This window comes from Phocoena phocoena, chromosome 11 (assembly GCF_963924675.1).
Source record: "Phocoena phocoena chromosome 11, mPhoPho1.1, whole genome shotgun sequence".
Lineage (NCBI taxonomy): Eukaryota > Metazoa > Chordata > Mammalia > Artiodactyla > Phocoenidae > Phocoena > Phocoena phocoena.
In genome coordinates this window covers 76,606,669-76,625,397 of record NC_089229.1, presented here as the reverse complement: position 1 = coordinate 76,625,397, position 18,729 = coordinate 76,606,669, and the positions used below count along the sequence as shown (strand labels likewise).

At 43.8% G+C, this 18,729-nt stretch overlaps 1 protein-coding gene and 1 non-coding gene across 4 annotated transcripts in view; one reads left to right on the top strand and one right to left on the bottom strand.

Annotated features, from left to right (window-relative positions):
* The window catches only part of DENND5B (DENN domain containing 5B), a 209,215-nt gene extending 194,836 nt beyond the window's left edge, over positions 1-14,379 (bottom strand). For 2 of the 3 annotated variants that reach the window (XM_065886567.1, XM_065886569.1), the window contains exon 1: positions 14,253-14,379. In XM_065886567.1, the coding sequence (XP_065742639.1) occupies positions 14,253-14,379 (127 nt within the window). The remainder of the gene's footprint in view (positions 1-14,252) is intronic. The other variant, XM_065886568.1, reaches the window with a different exon arrangement.
* LOC136131688 (U6 spliceosomal RNA) lies at positions 6,724-6,830 on the top strand. Its single transcript, XR_010656417.1, has one exon. It is a non-coding gene; the product is annotated as a U6 spliceosomal RNA (small nuclear RNA).
* Positions 14,380-18,729: the final 4,350 nt, after the last annotated feature.

Sequence of the window (18,729 nt, the reverse complement as noted above, 5' to 3'; positions counted from 1 at the left end):
TGTGCCTAGAGCCCATGCTCTAACAAGAGAAGCCACCGCAATGAGAAGCTTGCAAACCACAACAAAGAGTAGCTCCTGCTTACCACAACTAGAGAAAGCCCACATGCAGCAACAAAGACCCAACACAGCCATAAATTCATTCATTCATGCGTGCATGCATTCATTAAAAAAAATTAAATTAGAAACTCCTCCCTGGGAAATCCCTGGTGATCCAGTGGTTAGGACCCGGGGCTTTCACTGCTGGGGCCCAGGTTCGATCTCTGGCCAGGGAACAAAGACCCCACGAGCCGCAGCGCAGCCCAAAAAACAAACAAACCTCCTCCCTGTTTGTGCTGGGGATGAAGGTAACTGGAGGATTCATGAGACCTCAATTTCTTCACTATGAGATGTTAATGACAGTGAAAATTTTCGCCAAAAAATTATTTCCCCTTCTCCACGTTGTTATAGAAAAAAGAAAAGAGCAGGTTGTGGTTTTAAGAGGACTAAGATGAAAATAAGGGTGATCTTTGAAGAAGGGATTAGGGGGAAAAAAAAAAGTACAAAAGCCTGGTCTATGAGCAAACTTGTGGCATGCTGACTACTGGAAACTTAATTTAGATATCACTTCTACATGAATGTTTCCTCAAACTATAGAATAATTTTCTGTGTTAAAATTGGGAGTGTGTTGTACTAGAAAAGAGGGAGACAGGGAAGGCAAGAAAACATGATCTTCAAAGCAGAAACCTGGATTCTCTAGGCCAGGGCAGGAGACAATTATGCAAAACAGGTGGATTTACATCACAAGGCCTCTGGGATATAGAAAACAAACTATTTAAAATATCTTTAAACTGGGTTTCACAGTTTAAAACCTAGAGGTCTACAAGCTGTATCTAAGGATTCAGACTACTAGTCCACAGCAAGGTTGAACTTTAAAAATTCTACAACTCTAAAATTATAATTCTACCTCATATTTTTATTGTATTCTAGAGTTTAAAAGCTCATTGCAAATCACTGTCATATTTTATAATTGAGAAAAGTATCTAGAAACAATCTAGATCAGTGGTAAGTGTTGAAAAACATACTCCCATGTGTGTCCTTGGACTATGAACAAATTTTTAAAAAAATATACAGGGAAGGGAAGCAAATAGACTACTTTTGCAGTGCTTTTCCTAAGAGAACATGAATATATGAAAACTATTCACAGCTCATCAATAACTAGCTTGGCAGTAGCATTAACAAGATAGATTTCCCATCATGTATGGGGCTATTCACAATTGCTGGTATGGTGCATGTAATGCCACCTCTTTCTCTTCCACTCAATAAAAGCACATAGGAATGTAAGTGAGAGTGACATCATTAGAGGGAAGACCTTGAATTCATCCCACTTATTTAAAAATACATACCATTTACAACCTCAGTGTTTCAACTATTATTAATAATTACTTGTGACCCAACTCACAACTGCCAGGCACGGTAATATGTCACCACCCAGCAGTTGAGGACAGCTGGTCTGGAAGACTTGGAGGGGCAGCAGGGCACAGTGGAAGAGGGTCACCAGGAAGCAATTCCAGCTTTGGCCTTTATTGTCTCTGTGACTTTGGGCAACAACTCACCAAACCTCAGCCTCCTCGCCTGTAAAGTGATGATAGTAATACCTTCGAGTTATTGTGAGGATTAAAGACAATGTTTATAAACCAACCACAGTTCATGGCCCAATAAATGTTAACTATTTTCACAGCTTCATCATATAAAGGTGATTTCCTGGAACTACTTCTGACTTAATAGTGCTAGCACGTATCTTTGAAAGTTCATTTAAAGAAAGAGTTATTTCAAAATTAACTTTCTGTACCAGTGATGTATACAAGTTTTATACATTTTATATATAAGAAATATATTTTTTATTTATATACATTATATATATGTATAACTTGTATACATTTTATACAAGGTAAAAGGCATTAACTTAAGAAATCCACTAATTAAAATGTCACAATATTTAATTTAGAATAAAGTTAGTAAAAATCATGGATTCTTGGGAAAGGTACAGGAATGAAGGGTAAAGCAACTGTTTCATGTTCTTCTAGGCTCATGAAGTGCTGTCTCAGCAGTGCATAAAATACTTCCATTTTTATTCCCAGAATTCTCAGTTCTTACCCTCCTCACACTAAGACAAATATCCTTGCATTCTGTTTGAAAAGTAATGTAGAAGACAGCCTCATACTGAAAATTTTTGGAATCTCTAGGTTATTAAATGGTGCCATCTTAAAAAGTCAAGCCTTAGGCAGAACAGAACATTATACAAGGTACTATAAAGACAGAGTATAGTATAGGAGCTTCCCTGGTGGCACAGTGGTTGAGGGTCCGCCTGCCGATGCAGGGGACACGGGTTCGTGCCCCGGTCCGGGAAGATCCCACACGCCGCAGAGCCGCAGGGCCCGTGAGCCATGGCCGCTGGGCCTACGCGTCCGGAGCCTGTGCTCCGCCATGGGAGAGGCCACAACAGTGAGAGGCCCGCATACGGCAAAAAAAAAAAAAAAAAAAAAAAAAAAAGACAGAGTATAAATGGAAAAAAAAATACAAAGGATTAAACTTTATAGAAGAGAACTGTCCTGGCTGATCAGGCCCAAAACTGATGTGGATGCCCACGAAGAAGGAAACTGAATGCGATTTCCTAAGGTATTCCTCTAAAGACACAACTGAAGCTACCAGTGCTCGTTTGTACAGACACTTTCTGAAATTTCATAAACACTACCCACCATTTATGTGCTCATAATTTGGCACTAGTTCATAAATAAGTAAGACATGTTGTTTGCTTAAAAAAAAAAAATCAAAGCATTTCTGGTATATGCATGCTTGCTTGCATAAAACTAGTGTTTAAAAAAAAGTTTATTAATTTTATTTATCTATTTATCATAGCTTATTTCAAGAGGGAAGGATTAGGCTAATAAATATTATAGACATAAGAAATTTTAGTAGCTTTCCACAAAGCTGACATACACCTTTTAAAAAATTAACCATTCATCCACTCTCTTGGTTTTTTTTAATCAATTACAAGCTTCCCATTTAAAAAATACTCTAGTCCATTTTAGAGGTTAAAAAACCCACAAAAAAACCAAATATACTAACTTTTATTGTTGGTAACAAAAGGAAAAGTTCTATATTTGTCCATCTCAAGTTATCTCATTCATTTATTCAAACAATCTGAGTCCCTATAATGGGCTACGCACTATTTTAGTCAAAGGGTATACAATACTAAACAAGAGGGACAAGGTCCTGCCCTCTAGGAGCCGACAATCTAATGGGGGAGATTGACATTAAAAAGTAAAAGCAGGGCTTCCCTGGTGGCACAGTGGTTGAGAATCCGCCTGCCAATGCAGAGGACATGGGTTCGAGCCCTGGTCCAGGAAGATCCCACATGCCGAGGAGCAACTAAGCCCGTGAGCCACAACTACTGAGCCTGCGCTCTAGAGCCTGTGAGCCACAACTACTGAAGCCCATGCACCTAGAGCCCGTGCTCCACAACAACAAGGGAAGCCACCGCAATGAGAAGCCCATGAAGAGTAGCCCCCGCTCGCCACAACTAGAGAAGGCCCACGTGCAGCAACAAAGACCCAATGCAGCCAAAAATAAACAAACAAATAAATAAAAATAAATAGTAAAAGCAAGCAAAAGCATTCACAATATATTGTCCGGTACTAATAAGTGCTGTGGTAATAAGTGTGAGGGAAATACAGCAGGGCGACTGCAGGGTGGGGCAGGCAGGGAGAGGAAGGATACTATCTTATACAGGATGGTCTTGGAAGGCTGCTCTGAGGAGGTAACACTTGTGCAAAGACCTGAATGAGGAGAAGAAGCCACTCTTGCAAAGATGTAGGGCTGCACTGCCCAAAGGGTGGCCACCGCCCACATGTGGCTACTAAACACTTGAAATGTGCCTAGTCCAAATTGAGATGTGCTGAAAGCGTAAAATACACACTGCATTTTGAAGATTTAGTAAGAAAAAAAGAACGTAAAATATCTCATGAATAATTTTTACATTGATTATATGTTGAAATAATCTCCTAGACATATAGATAAAATTAATATCACCTGTCTCTTTTTACCTTTCTAAATGTGGCTACTAGAAAATTTAAAACTACAAAAGTGTCTCACATTATATTTACAATGGACGATGCTGGTCTAGGGGAAGAGGATCTAGTGAAAGAACAGAAGATGAACAGGCCATGAGATAAGAAGCTTGCTGGGGCTTCCCTGGTGGTGCAGTGGTTAAGAATCTGCCTGTCAATGCAGGCGACACGGGTTCGAGCCCTGGTCTGGGAAGGTCCCACATGCCGCAGAGCAACTAAGCCCGTGCGCCACAACTACTGAGCCTGCACTCTCTAGAGACCATGAGCCACAACTACTGAGTCTGCGCTCTAGAGGCCATGCTCCGCAACAAGAGAAGCCACCACAGTGAGAAGCCCACGCACCACAACCAAAAGTAGCCCCCACCTGCCTCAACTAGAGAAAGCCCACATGCAGCAACGAAGACCCAACACAGCCAAAAATAAATAAATAAAATACATAAATTAAAATTAAAAAAAAAAGAAGCTTGCTGTGTTTAAGAACCTGCAAGAAAACCAATGTAGCAGGAAAGAGTGATCCAATCTGAGAAGGTTGGAAAGGCAGGCAGAAAGCAGATCATTAACAGCTTTGCCAACCAGGGTGAACAGACTGAATATTTGTGTCCCCCGCCAAAATTCCTATGGTGAAATTTAACCCCCAATGTGATGAATACCATTGGAGGTAGGGCCTTTGGGATGTGCTTAGGTCATAAGAGTGGAACCTTCATGAATGGGATTCATACATATTCTTGTAAGCAATATATCAGACAGCAACCTCACCCCTTTCATATAAGACAGCCATCTATGAACCACGAAGTGGGCCCTCACTAGACAGCCGATCTGCCGGCACCTTCATCTCAGACTTCCCAACCTCCAGAACTGTGAGAAATAAATTCCTGCTGTTTATAAGCCACCCAGTATATGGTATTCTGTTATAGCAGCCTGAACAAACTAAGATACCATTAAAGAATTTGAATACAAAGGAATCTATTGAAGAATTTTAAGTGGAAAAAATTATTCTCAGATCCCACTGGCTATTTTGTGGAGAACTGGCAGTATCATCCATAATGCTAGAATACAGACTTCTAGAGATTATATAATATAGTCATTTCAAACAGGGGTCTCTGGGGTTCTAAGAGTCCATGCAGATAACAACTGAGAGCCCATGAACTGATACTAATATTTCAAAAAGCTTATTAAAAATTGCACCTTTCCTGTAAAGGGCATTGCATAGACTAACTTATTTTTTTCCATTCCTCGTGGATGAAATTATAATTACTCCATCAGTCCTCATGTGAAATATGGGGTATATTCAGTCTTCATGTTCTATGTCATTTAGGATTAATCTTTTAAAAAACTTATATACTTAGTTTTTCATTCAAAAATAATTTCAGGCCCATAGAAGATAGGAGTGGTAAGTTCAGAAGTCAATAATCTCACTTAACCCCTTCAAGACAGATAAAAACACTTGAGACAAGTCCCACCCATCAGGAAACTCGCACAAGCCTCTTAGATAGCCTCATCCACCAGAGGGCAGACAGCAGAAGCAAGAAGAACTACAATCCTTCAGCCTGTGGAACAAAAACCACATTCACAGAAAGACAGACAAGATGAAAAGGCAGCGGACTATGTACCAGATGAAGGAACAAGATAAAACCCCAGAAAAACAACTAAATGAGGTGGAGATAGGAAACCTTCCAGAAAAAGAATTCAGAATAATGATAGTGGAGATGATCCAGGACCTTGGCAAAAGAATGGAGGCAAAGATCGAGAAGATGCAAGAAATGTTTAACAAAGACCTAGAAAAATTAAAGAACAAACAGAGATGAACAACACAATAACTGAAATGAAAACTACACTAGAAGGAATCAATAGCAGAATAACTGAGGCAGAAGAACGGATAAGTGACCTGGAAGACAGAATGGTGGAATTCACTGCTGTGTAACAGAATAAAGAAAAAAGAATGAAAAGAAATGAAGACAGCCTAAAAGACCTCTGGGACAACATTAAACACAACAACATTCGCATTATAGGGGTTCCAGAAGGAGAAGAGAGAGAGAAAGGACCCAATAAAATATTTGAAGAGATTATAGTCGAAAACTTCCCTAACATGGGAAAGGAAAGAGCCTCCCAAGTCCAGCAAGCACAGCAAGTCCCATACAGGATAAACCCAAGGAGAAACACGCCGAGACACATAGTAATCAAACTGGCAAAAATTAAAGACTGGGAATGACATGTATACACTGATGTGTATAGAATGGATGACTAATAAGAACCTGCTGTATAAAAGAATAAATAAAATAAAATTCAAAAAAAACAAAAAAACACTTGAGGCCCACAGCTGTCCTATGTAACAGGCCCAGGATGGGACTCTCAGCTTCTGACTGTGCATCCAGCTTTAACAACTGTACTGACAGCCACGCAAGCCATGGTTTCACAAGCAACCAACATTCCTCTTAAAAACTATAAACTTACCTAAGGACAAGTAATTTATGCTAAGAAAAGATAGGTATAAAACCCAGTAAGAAGAATGAAAAGGTTTAAAAATTTTTTGAAAGTGGTATTTTTATTTATGCAGTAAATGCCTTATACCTATATAATATCTTATCTTTATAAATATACATTAATAAAAACAAAAGTAGTGCTCACTTAGGCAGCACGTATACTAAAATTGGAACAATACAGAGAAGATTAGCATGGCCCCTGCGCAAGGAGGACATGCAAAGTCGTGAAGCATTCCATATTTTGGTACAGCAGAAACTAACATAACATTGTAATGCAATTATACTCCAATAAAGATATTTAAAAAATTTAATACCACAAAAAAAGAACAAAAGTAAATCAAATATATATTCTTTTTTTTTTTAATAAATGAATGATAGAATGCATGCAGTGCCACCTTTAAGAAGAGACAAGCCAAGTCAGGTCTTAAAGATCATAAAGACCAGTCTTCTCCCTCTTAATATCATTCCTCTACAGAGGAGTTTAAAAAATAATCTCATTTGATTATAAGGTTATCCATGAAGAGTACTGGTAGATTTTATAATCTGTGTGATACAGTATATGTTACTAAGGAGGCAGCAAATGTAGTGGTTATGAGCATGGATGGGTCATGTCAGATTTTAATCCAGGTTTCTCACTTCTTATATGAAGTTAGGTAAAGTACTGGAAAATAGAGAAAATAGTGCCACTTCCTAAGGCTGTTGTCAGGATTAAATGAGGTAATAATCATGAAGTATTATGCCAGTGCTTGGCATGTGGAAAGTACTAAATAAATGTTAGTTATTTTATTATTGCTATTTCATTGTAGATTCTTTCAGAACAGTGACTGTCACCTATATACTCCTCAACCTGGCACACTGTAAGCACTTAACATTGAATAATTAGGGGCTTCCCAGGTGGTGCAGTGGTTGAGAATCTGCCTGCCAATGCAGGGGACACAGGTTCAATCCCTGGTCTGGGAAGATCCCACATGCCATGGAGCAACTAAGCCCATGCACCACAACTATTGAGCCTGTGCTCTAGAGCCCGTGAGCCACAACTACTGAGCCTGCGTGCCACAACTACTGAAGCCCGCACGCCTAGAGCCCATGCTCCACAAAGAGAGAAGCCACCGCAATGAGAAGTCCATGCACAGCAATGAAGAGTAGCCCCCGCTCACCACAACTAGAGAAAGCCCACGCACAGCAACGAAGGACCAACGCAGCCGAAAACAAATAAATAAAATAAATAAATTTATTTTTTAAAAATTGAATAATTAATCCAAAGCATAATAGTAGTTATAGCTTTACCAAAAACAAAATTTAGGTCATTATTAATCAAAACTGTTAAGGATCTGGACATATAATACTTGTTTCCTAAAGTACTTTTTTTTTTTAATTGAAGTATAGTTGACTAAAGTACCTTATGTAGGAACTACCTCTACCCTCTACCAAATTATAGAAGAAAATGTTTTCTTCCATATGGAGTTCCATGGAAATTATGACTAACTTCTATTACTCCAAGAGTGTCTGTGACCAGAAGTGGAAATGCAAACAAAAGGATATACTCAGGAATTTCAGAACAGTATGTCTCAACTCCTTAGCAGTGGATATTATGTACTTGCCCTCCTCCAGCCTTCTTTTTCTCTTCCCATCCCCTTTCTTCCCCTTTCTCTTACTATTTTCTCCTCCTCCAGAGACACTTATGCCCCTCCCTCCTCCCCTCTCCCTATCCATCTTGTCTTCTCTGGTCTTCTGAGCTCCCTATGCTGGAAGGTCCTGCATTAACCAATGCAGCAGGTGCCTGAGCCCTAGGGTTACCACAGGGACTTAGCTGCTCTCACTGCTGGGCCAATTTCACCATGAAGAGTTTTATTTCCAGTGGATTTTTTTTAACTTTTTTTTTTTTTTAATATTTATTTATTTGGCTGCGCCAGGTCTTAGTTGCAGCACGCGGGACCTTTTAGTTGCAGCATGTGGGCTCTTAGTTGTGGCATGTGGGATCTGGTTCCCTGACCAGGGATAGAACCCAGGCCCCCTGCATTGGGAGTGCGTAGTCTTAACCACTGGACCACGAGGGAAGTCCCTCCCAGTGGATTTTTAAAATCAAGTTATCACTATACCACAGCAACCAGACCTTGAATCTTCTTTGGCTCCATTAGAATGGAACTTGATCCTTGTATTATTCCTTCCCCAGCCTCCCAGTTACCAGGTCAGACCTTCCAAACTCCCAAACATAATCTATTGCGGGCCAGGGATGTCCACGAGGCTAACAATTGAGGCACCGCCAATGTAGTCAGGTGAAGGAAGCTCCTACCCCACCCACGCCCGTACACCTGGAGGCAGTTTTTAAAAGACTTTAGCACAGTCTTGACTATTGACATTCAGTCTGGATTAAGGGCAATCCTGAAATGCTTGCTGAATTTGAGTAAACCTCATCTTTTTTCTGAGCTTAAATAACTATGGAGCTTTGTGTATAAGAACAAACAGGCTTGGGAATTCCGTGGCAGTCCAGTGGTTAGGACTCACTCAGCGCTCTCACTGCCGAGACCCCAGATTCCATCCCTGGTCAGGGAACTAAGATCCCACAAGCCGCGAGACAAGGCAAAAAAAAACCCCAAAAAACAGGCTTTAGTCTGGTGCCTGCACTGGTCAAATGTGATCTCTAAGATCTTAAACTCAGCCTTGCTTTCTTCACTCTAAATGATGTCTAAGGTCCTTTCCAGCACTACTGTGGCATGATATCGTCAGTCTCAACTAAATTTTATATTTGAATTTAGACCATGGTCTCCACTGCCTCTAAGCTCTTCTGCAAACCAGAGCCAAGACACCAAGGCTAAAAATAAACAGCTGGAGGCACCAAGGAAGATCTCTAAACAAAGGTCTGTGGCAGTGCTCACCCATCAGACTTCCATATCTATCAGCAGTACTGAATCCAAGCTACCATGGGAAAGCTTTAAGAATATTCTGGTCACCACACAATTTGTAGACTCATGTGTAAGTCTTATTAAACATTATGTACTATGTATAAGGTACTATGAAAGAGAGAGGCAAAGGCTTTTCCTTCTTGGGGGTTCACATATTTATGTTACTTAAATAAAGGTCTAATTACATCCTTCATTTTTCTTTCTTTTTGTTTGTTTTTTTTTTTAATTTATTTATTTATTTGTCTGTTTTTGGCTGCGTTGGGTCTTCGTTGCTGCTCACGGGCTTTCTCTAGTTGTGGCGAGCAGGGGCTACTCTTCGTTGCAGCGCGCAGGCTTCTCATTACGGTGGCTTCTCTTTTTGCCAAGCACGGGCTCTAGGCACACAGGCTTCAGTAGTTGTGGCTCGTGGGCTCTAGAGCACAGGCTCAGTAGTTGTGGCGCACGGGCTTAGTTGCTCCGCAGCATGTGGGATCTTCCCAGATCAGGGCTCAAACCTGTGTCCCCTGCACTGGCAGGCAGATTCTTAACCACAGCACCACCATGGAAGCCCCACATCCTTCACTTTTCCATTGCCTGAAAGATCTGTGCTGTAAATCAAGCCACATAAATTCCTACAGCTAGGTATTAGAGGAAATGAGAGACATAAAAGAAAATTTCAAAATGACACCTTCTTCCCTTCACATCAACTAATTCCAGTGACTTCTATTTACAGCCCCTTTCTTCTTTATGCAATAAAGAATCAGTTTGAAACTTTTTGTTTTCTTTAACATTAAGAGAAATTTAAACATTTCTGCTTTAACATTTAAGGGACAATTTTGTTTACGGATAAAGTACATCTTGAAAACATACAGTGAGTAGGAGAAGCACAACAGCTAAGGCATGGTAGAGAAAGGACAATAGGCAATACTGCTGTAACAGTATACATATAGAGAGAGACATCTCCATAAAATTTCTAGGTCTTCCATTTTAAAATATTTTAAATTTATATATATTTAAATTATCTTCTGCTGTTAAAAGACCTATTTGAGATGAAAGAAGTCTTTTCCATTGTTGGTAAAGCAGCACCTTACTGGAGGAGTGTCAAGGTCTCATTTCTCATAAAGTCTCAGTCTATTTAATTGTTACTTCATCATATGGTTTGTGTCCTTCATTTGATAACAATGTCCCACCACCTGCACAGTGTGAGTTCTAGGAATATGCATATGTTAAGAAAAAGTCTATAAAGCAATTGGTAGAATTTACGTTTAATAGAAGTCAATTAAGATCTTCTACAGGCAGGGTGACAACTTGCTAAGAAACAGTGTGATAAAAATGGATCAGCTCCAGAAAAGTAAAATAGAAACTTAACTATCATTAACTTTGAAATTAATGCAGCAAAACAGAAACAACCTTCTGACTAATTTGCCTAACTCACTGGCCTTGTTTCCTGATCCTTAAATGTAACTCTGTGGAAACAGTTAAGAAGACTGTTAGCTGGAACATGATACTACATTCTCTTGTTTCCTCTCCTCTCACTGGTCACATTTCTTTTTTTTTTTTGGCGGGGGGGGGGGGGGGGGGGGGGGGGGGGCCTCTCACTGCTGTGGCCTCTCCCGTTGTAGAGCACAGGCTCCGGACGCGCAAGCTCAGCGGCCATGGCTCACGGGCCCGGCCGCTCCACGGTATGTGGGATCTTCGTGGACCAGGGCACGAACCCATGTCCCCTGCATCAGCAGGCAGACTCTCAACCACTGCGCCACCAGGGAAGCCCTTCACTGGTCACATTTCTTAACCTCCTTGGTTGTTTTCCCCTCATCCTTCTCACCTCTGAATGTTGGAATGTCTCCAGGACTCAATCCTCTTTTCTATCTACACCCACTCCCTGGGTGACGTCACCCAATTTCATGGCTTTCGATTCATATCTAAAAATAAATTCAGACCCCTGAAAGATGTCCTGCCTACTTGGTATCTCCATTTGAATGTCTAACGGGAACCTCAAACTTAACATGTCCAAAGCTAAACTAATCTTCTCCAGCCAGCTTCTCCATCAGTCTTCCAATTTTAGTAAATAAAGGTGCTTATAATTGCTTAGGCAGAAAACCCTGGCGTCATCTCTGATCACTTTCTTTGAGTATGAATACCATACTCAATTCATCAGCAAGTCCTGCTGACTCTCCCTTCAAAATATATCCAGCTTCTAACCACTTCATGGCTACTGCCCTGTCCAAGCCACCAACAACTCTCACCTCCAACAGTGAAAAAGAGCCTCCTAACTGGTCCATCTCTATCCTTGCCCCTGATATACTCTAGTCAACATGGCAGCCACAGCCATCTTTTCAGAAGGTACATCAGGTCTCATTACACTGCTCAAAACCCAGTGAGATGGTTTTCCACCTCAGAGTAGAAGTCTGTCTATGAGGCCCTACAGAATCTCCCCTACCCCTTCTCAATGATCGTATCTACTATCCTCCCTCTTACTCAGTATCAACCACACTGGCCTCCTTGCTGTTACCTGCAAAACTAGGCACCCTTCCACCTCAGGTCTTTGCACGTGCTGTTTCCTCTGCCTATAATGCTGTTCCCTGAGACAATCCACATGGCTTGCTTCCTCACCTCCTTTAGGGTTCTGTTCAAATATCACCTTATCAGTGAGGCCTTCCCTAACCATCTTATTTAAAATCGTTACGACCCCACAAGTCTCACCATTCTGCTGGCACTGCCCTACCATCATTTCCCTGCTTTATTTTTTCTCATAGCACTTATTAACCTCTGACAAACTATATTTTTATTATTTCGTCATGCTAGAATGTAAGTTCTATGATGGCAGGAATTTTTTGACTGCTTTGATTACAGCTGAGCCCAGGGCCTAGAACACAATCTACACCTAAAGGCTTTCAAAACTATTTGCTGAATGAACGAATGAAAATATTATCAGACAAAATTGTTACCTCAAAACACCAACTATTATGAGGGGCAGAAATCTCAAACAACACCCACACTCACCCATAGTACTGCAAAAGAAGCCAGTTTGTGCCTTAAAAAAAAGCATTAAAAGTTTTTTTACTGTTTAATTTTGTTAAAGCCATTTGCACTATGCCTGAAAGAGTCCCAGGCCACACTTACAGGTGTTGTTTTAGCTTTACTAGGCATACAGACTTGATGAAGAAAAAAATACAGGCTTTTTCCAGTCATCAGTCGCCACTGACAGAAGGTCTCCAAGAGCCTCAGTGCCACAAATGCTTAGGGAGATGTTTAGGGGAAAAGGGATTCTAGAAACATAAAATAATCCCTTCACCAATCCCAAAGGAGGAATCTCTCCAAATTCCTCTGCAAACATTTTTTTCTAACTCCATAACCCTTAACAAAGCCATTCTTAATATGTACATGAAATCTTAATTGAAGAAACAACATGAATATATAATTACACATAGAGAAAACCTGGTACTCCTCTCTCTTTTCAAAAAATAAAATTAAGTAAAACTAGACATAGTTTTTGTTGAAAATGTTTTGCTGTGAAACCGACTTAAGATATTCACTTAGGTTAAGAGGTCACTTGGGTATTGTATCTTAAGGCTGAACAGTTTTGTTTACTATTGTTTATTATTTAATACATTCTTCCCAGTCCGCCCCTCCAAAAAGGAAAAGAAAAATACACACTGGTGCAATCAAGAATGCTATGTCCAAAAGAAGCTGCTCTGAAAGGCTATGACCTAAGTGTTTAACACTGACACAGATAAAGTTCAAGCGGTAGATGTCACTTATCTCACCCATTTAAAAAAAAAAAAATCCAGATTCATTTCCCAAGAAGGCAAGCAGAAAGAAACAGGCATGAAAAATGAAATCAGCCTTTTCTCCCCGGCCTCCTCCAGACACTGTGCACTCACCCCCGGCCCCTCCATCACCATCCTTTAACAGCCCCCCTTCCCAGCGTCGGTTCCCCAGCTCAGCCCTGCACTGCGCCACCAAATGAGTCAAGAGGACGGGCCAATGCCCCTCCAGGAAAACCCAGGCGGCAACACTCGGTGTACCCAACTGAGGGGAAATATCCAACTACTTAAACTCAGAACAGTATAAGCGGTGTCAACAAAGCATCGTGCCGGGACCCGAGCGTTCAAAGATCGTCGCCAGCTCCGGTGACACTGCCAAACCGACAGGATTCCAAAAGGTGACTCGACGGTCATCGCAGAACCCGAGGCGTGAGGCGGCGCAGACCGGGAACAGTCAGGGATGAAGTACAACCAGCCTCCCGCCCGGTGCTCGCCCCACGGGCCACCGCCACCTGGGTGGGCGCGAACCCCGCGGCCTCCAACTCCCCTCCCCGAGGGGGCCGGGGCGCCACGTCACGTGCCGAGGCTGAAACTTCGCAGCCGGGGCGGAGGGTGGAGGGTAGGGGGCGGGAGCCGCAGGAGCACAGAGAGGCCTGGAGTTAATGCGCCCGGTGACTCACCGGCCGCCTCCGCGGGCAGCTGCGGGCGAAGGGGCTGGCGCGCCGGGCTGGGGCCGTGCCCTCGGGGCCGACCCCGACACTGCCCCCGCACCCATTATTCCTAACCCCGCGCCCGTCAGGCAAAAGCCCCCGGCGGGCGCCCGCGGGCTCAGCAGCGCACCCTGCACGCGGAATAAATAACAATGTCATTAATCGCCGCCCGAGAGCCCGGCCGGCCAGAGAGCGGGCGCCGCCGTGAGCTGACTTTGTCTGGAGCCCGCACGCCGCCTCCCAAGCGTCCCCGCAGCACCCCCCGCGTCCCTGAAGGGACCCCCGCGCCACCGCAGCCCGGCCTTACCCGCCAGCTCGTCGGGCTCCAGGCCGCTGTCCGCGTCGATCCCACACAGCACGAAGTAGTGCGCGAAACGGCAGGCGGCCGGGGAGGAGCCCGAGCCCGGGCCAGGCGCCGCGCCGCTCCCGCTCATCCCGGCTGCGCTGCTCCTGCTGCCGCCGCCGCCGCCTCCCGAGAGGGCTCGCGGCCGAGACTGCCGCTCGGGCTTTGGTCTCCGCGCGCCCGCCCTAGGGCGACCCGGGCGCGCCCATGGCCGCGCAGCCGCCGCTCGTCACCGCAGCTTCGCTCCTCGCTCAGCGCCGGGGAAGGGGCCGCGAGCTCGCGCGCAGTCGGTCCGGATCCCGGTGCGGGGTGGGGGAGGGGCGCGCGGGGGGGGGTGTCGCCGTGAGAGGCCCGCGCCGCCGCAGCTGCACTCGCGAGCTGGGAGCCACGGTGTCTGGCGCCCGCGGGTCAGCTGAGCCGGCGCTCGGGCTGTGGGAGCGCGAGGGCGCGGAGGACCGGCGCGTGGGGCGGGGGCGCGGAGAGGAGGGCGCGCTCGCGAGGGGCGGGAGCGCGCGTTTCGGCCGTGTGTGTGCGCGCGCGTGCAGCGGGCTCGGAGGGAGAGCCCAGGGCTGGCGGGATTCGTACCCGCCCGCCGGCCGGGGCTGCGGCGCGGGGGCGACCCCACACACGCGGCTCCTGGCCTCCTCCTGCCCGCAAGAGGCAAAGCCGCAGAGCAGGATTATGCCTTCTAAACGGGATGCTACCTATCCTGATTTTTTAAAAAAAGAAATGCAGCTTTGGGAAAGGTTAACGGCGCTCTGAAATCATTTCCCACAACTATCTGGACCATCAACATGTTTTAAACTGTGACAAGTGCAGATTCCAATCTCATTTTAAGATCCTAGTCTTTGAATCCTTCTCCCAGCCCTCAGCCCCGTTCACAAGCCATCCTTCCTCACTGAATTGGTGCCAGCTCAATGGTGAAGGGGGCAGGGGGAGAACAATACTCAATATCCACAAAGCTTTGAGACTTCTAAAAGGACTTCAATTACCAACTTCCCCTCCTCGACCCATTCCGTAATTTATCCTGACATTTTCCAGGTCAGTGTAAAGTAGCCAAGGCGCTCCAGTTCCCCAGCTCTGTACTCATTTGATATTATCAGCTCTCCCAGCAGGTACAATCGGCGGCTGATAAAGCAACAGGAGTTAGACCCTGAACTTTGCTCTTCGCAAGACTATGGCTCTCTTACCCTGCCTTTTCCTCTGACTTCACATTATTCAGAACGAGCTCACCAATCAGTTCTTACTCTCTTGAAAGGTGAAAAACTGAATCCATCCCACTCCACAGTGTCATCCCTTCCACACCACTCCGTACTCTCTTCCTTCGGGATTTGGGGATAAGGGGGCGGGGCGGGGGGGGGGCGTGTGGGTGTGCATCGTGAACACCGCTGCTAGACACAAAAGCAAACCTTCCAGGGAGGTGGACTGAGAGAACGAACCTCAATTATTTGACTGAATAATGTTCTTCCTGGAAGATATGTATGCATGCATACCATCAATTACTGTAGCTTGTACCCTCACTTTCTCTCCAAGTTTGAAGGGTAAGAAGAATCAAAAAATCAGAATGAGCCACAGCCTGGGAAACGCACCATTAGCTCCTGTTGCACCCTGCACTTTTCCCTCAAAACGCTTATAATGACTTTTTCTGTGTCTGTCTGCTCATCTGGATTGTAAGCTCCACACAGCAGGAGTCACCATCCTGCTATTCCTATTTCTAGTATCTATCAGAACCCTGGTCCACGTAGTCCTTCAATTTATGTTTATTGAATGAATGAAAGAAGGGTGGTTATCTAGGTAGTAACAAGTTGTTGATGCTACTAGGAAAATACAGAAACTGTAATATCTGTGACATATTTATGAACATATGCTAATTTGCTATTAGACAATGATTGCTGTTTCTCATATACAGAGTACTGAAATATGTAAAACAATTTCACCAATGGTGGGGGGAGGGAATGACAGGTTGTGTATGTTTCTCCTGTCTTTGCTGGTAGATCCTTACAGATTGTTTGTTAGATTCTAGACTAATAAAACAAAGCACAGTAGAAAACTAATTTACTGTTTGCACTAGCCAAGGGATATGTCACTTTTTGTTCATTTGAAAAGTAACTGACTTATGAGTTTGTAAGCCCTGCATTAATGTTTTCAAGATGAAAAAATAGAAAGAAGCCCAAACAGAATGCATTCAATTATGATATATAAATTTCATCAAAATAGACAAAATCTCTAAAATCGCCCCTAAGGCTTTCAAGAGAATTGTCACACATTACAAGATTAAACTCTAATTTGAAGATACCTGGGTATGTTCTCATTATCACTTCAGAATGACAATGTGTAGGTATATTCTGCATTAAGCTGCAGTTAAACAAAGCTGAGGGCTTCCCTGGTGGCACAGTGGTTGGGAGTCCGCCTGCCGATGCGGGGGACGCGGGTTCGTGCTCCGGTCCGGGAGGATCCCACATGCCGCGGAGCGGCTGGGCCTGTGAGCCGTAGCCGCTGGGCCTGTGCGTCCGGAGCCTGTGCCCCGCGGTGGGAGGGGCCACAGCAGTGAGGGGCCCGCTAACCAAAAAAGAAAAAAGCTGAAAGGATAACCAAGAATTAACTATATATCATTGCATACATGTTTTCCTCCAAAATAATGACATAGAAATAAATTAAGTGAAAAAAAATGACTTAAATCTTACAAAATATTTAAGTTGTGTTGAGGAGGGGAGAGATCATATCCCTATTCCCATGCTAAGACAACCTCTGTCGGTACCATCCTTCATTTCCACCATGTCATCCACACATACTCACAACCAAGAGAGATGGGATTGCTAAAGTAACTATTCAGAGTCCCAGATGTTCATTGGACCACATTTTACTAGTAGTCAGAGTCACCACATGATATGCCACCAGGTTAGCCATGCGCAGTCAATTCCTCATTCCTGTGCTTCCTGCAGGCAGCAGACCCTGGCATGGCTGAGCCTCTCCAAGCATAAGTGATGCCCTCCATTGAAGTTTTTACCAGAGAGTCCTTCAGAGACAGCAGATCATTGATCAAATACTTAGAGCATGGCCTTCCATTCTGCTTGTACATATGCTGCCTGACTAGGAACCTGCAATGGAGAAAACAATCCCAGCTTTAACCTCTACATAGCACAAAACATGCCGAATAATCACAATTCCAACAAAAGATTTTCTTTTGTGAGTGACGTTTTCTTGAGTGACATTTTCTTCTGCCAGGGTTTTAGCTTTCTGGGAAAATCTTATCACAATGAAAAGTTATTTGGAAAATCAATAACCATATTCCCTCATCATTAGTTTCAGAAAAAGTGTTAGTTTATGCCAATAAGAGTTTGGTAGCAAAACAGCCATCTCACGATTTTGCATAAATCTGTTTCTACCGTATACAATGGGTCCAAGTTTATAAAAAATCTCTTTTAGGTAAGTCATTATGCTAATGCTTTGAGAATATGAAACTAAATAAGACACAATCCCTCTTCTTCAGGAGTCTAGCAGGAAGGAAAATATTTTTCAAAAATAATTAAAATACCAGGCTTCCCTGGTAGCGCAGTGGTTGAGAGTCCACCTGCTGATGCAGGGGACACGGGTTCGTACCCCGGTCCGGGAAGATCCCACATGCCTTGCAGCGGCTGGGCCCGTGAGCCATGGCCACTGAGCCTGCGCGTCCAGAGCCTGTGCTCCGCAACGGGAGAGGCCACAGCGGTGAGAGGCCCACGTACCGCAAAAAATTAATAATAATAATTAAAATACCAAAAAGAGATAATAAAAAGTAAAATGTATATTCCACAGGACAAGTTCAAAAAGTGATGTAGGATTTAGTGAGCAGAGGTCAAATCTTATTAAGGAATCCACTAGGACATCAAGAAAGTGGTAATATTTGAGGTGGCCTTATAAGAGGAATAGGAGTTCATCAGGTAGAGATGGGAAGGAAGACGTTCCAGGCACAGAAGAAATGACTGGGGTATAAAAGTGCATAGAGGACAATAGTTCAGTTGGAGCCAGAGCATGAAGAGCCTTCAATGCCAGGCAAATGGGGGTGACTCACTTTCTTAAAGTCTTGCTGGTACCTGAGAGCTAGTCTTAGCTAATGATTTCTTTTAATAAATTTATTTATTTATTTATTTTTGGCTGTGTTGGGTCTTCGTTGCTGTGTGTGAGCTTTCTCTCTAGTTGCAGTGAACAGGGCCTACTCTTCATTGTGGTGCGCAGGCTTCTCTTGTTGCGGAACTCAGGATCTAGGGGCTTCAGTAGTTGTGGCTCTCAGGTTTAGCTGCTCTGCTGCATGTGGGATCTTCCCGGACCAGGGCTCGAAGCCATGTCCCCTGCATTGGCAGGTGGATTTTTAACCATTGTGCCACCAGGGAAGTCCCTAGTCTTAGCTAGTTTTGAGTGAGTTTAACACAGAATATTTGAAATCAGCTAAGCCAGCCCCCTC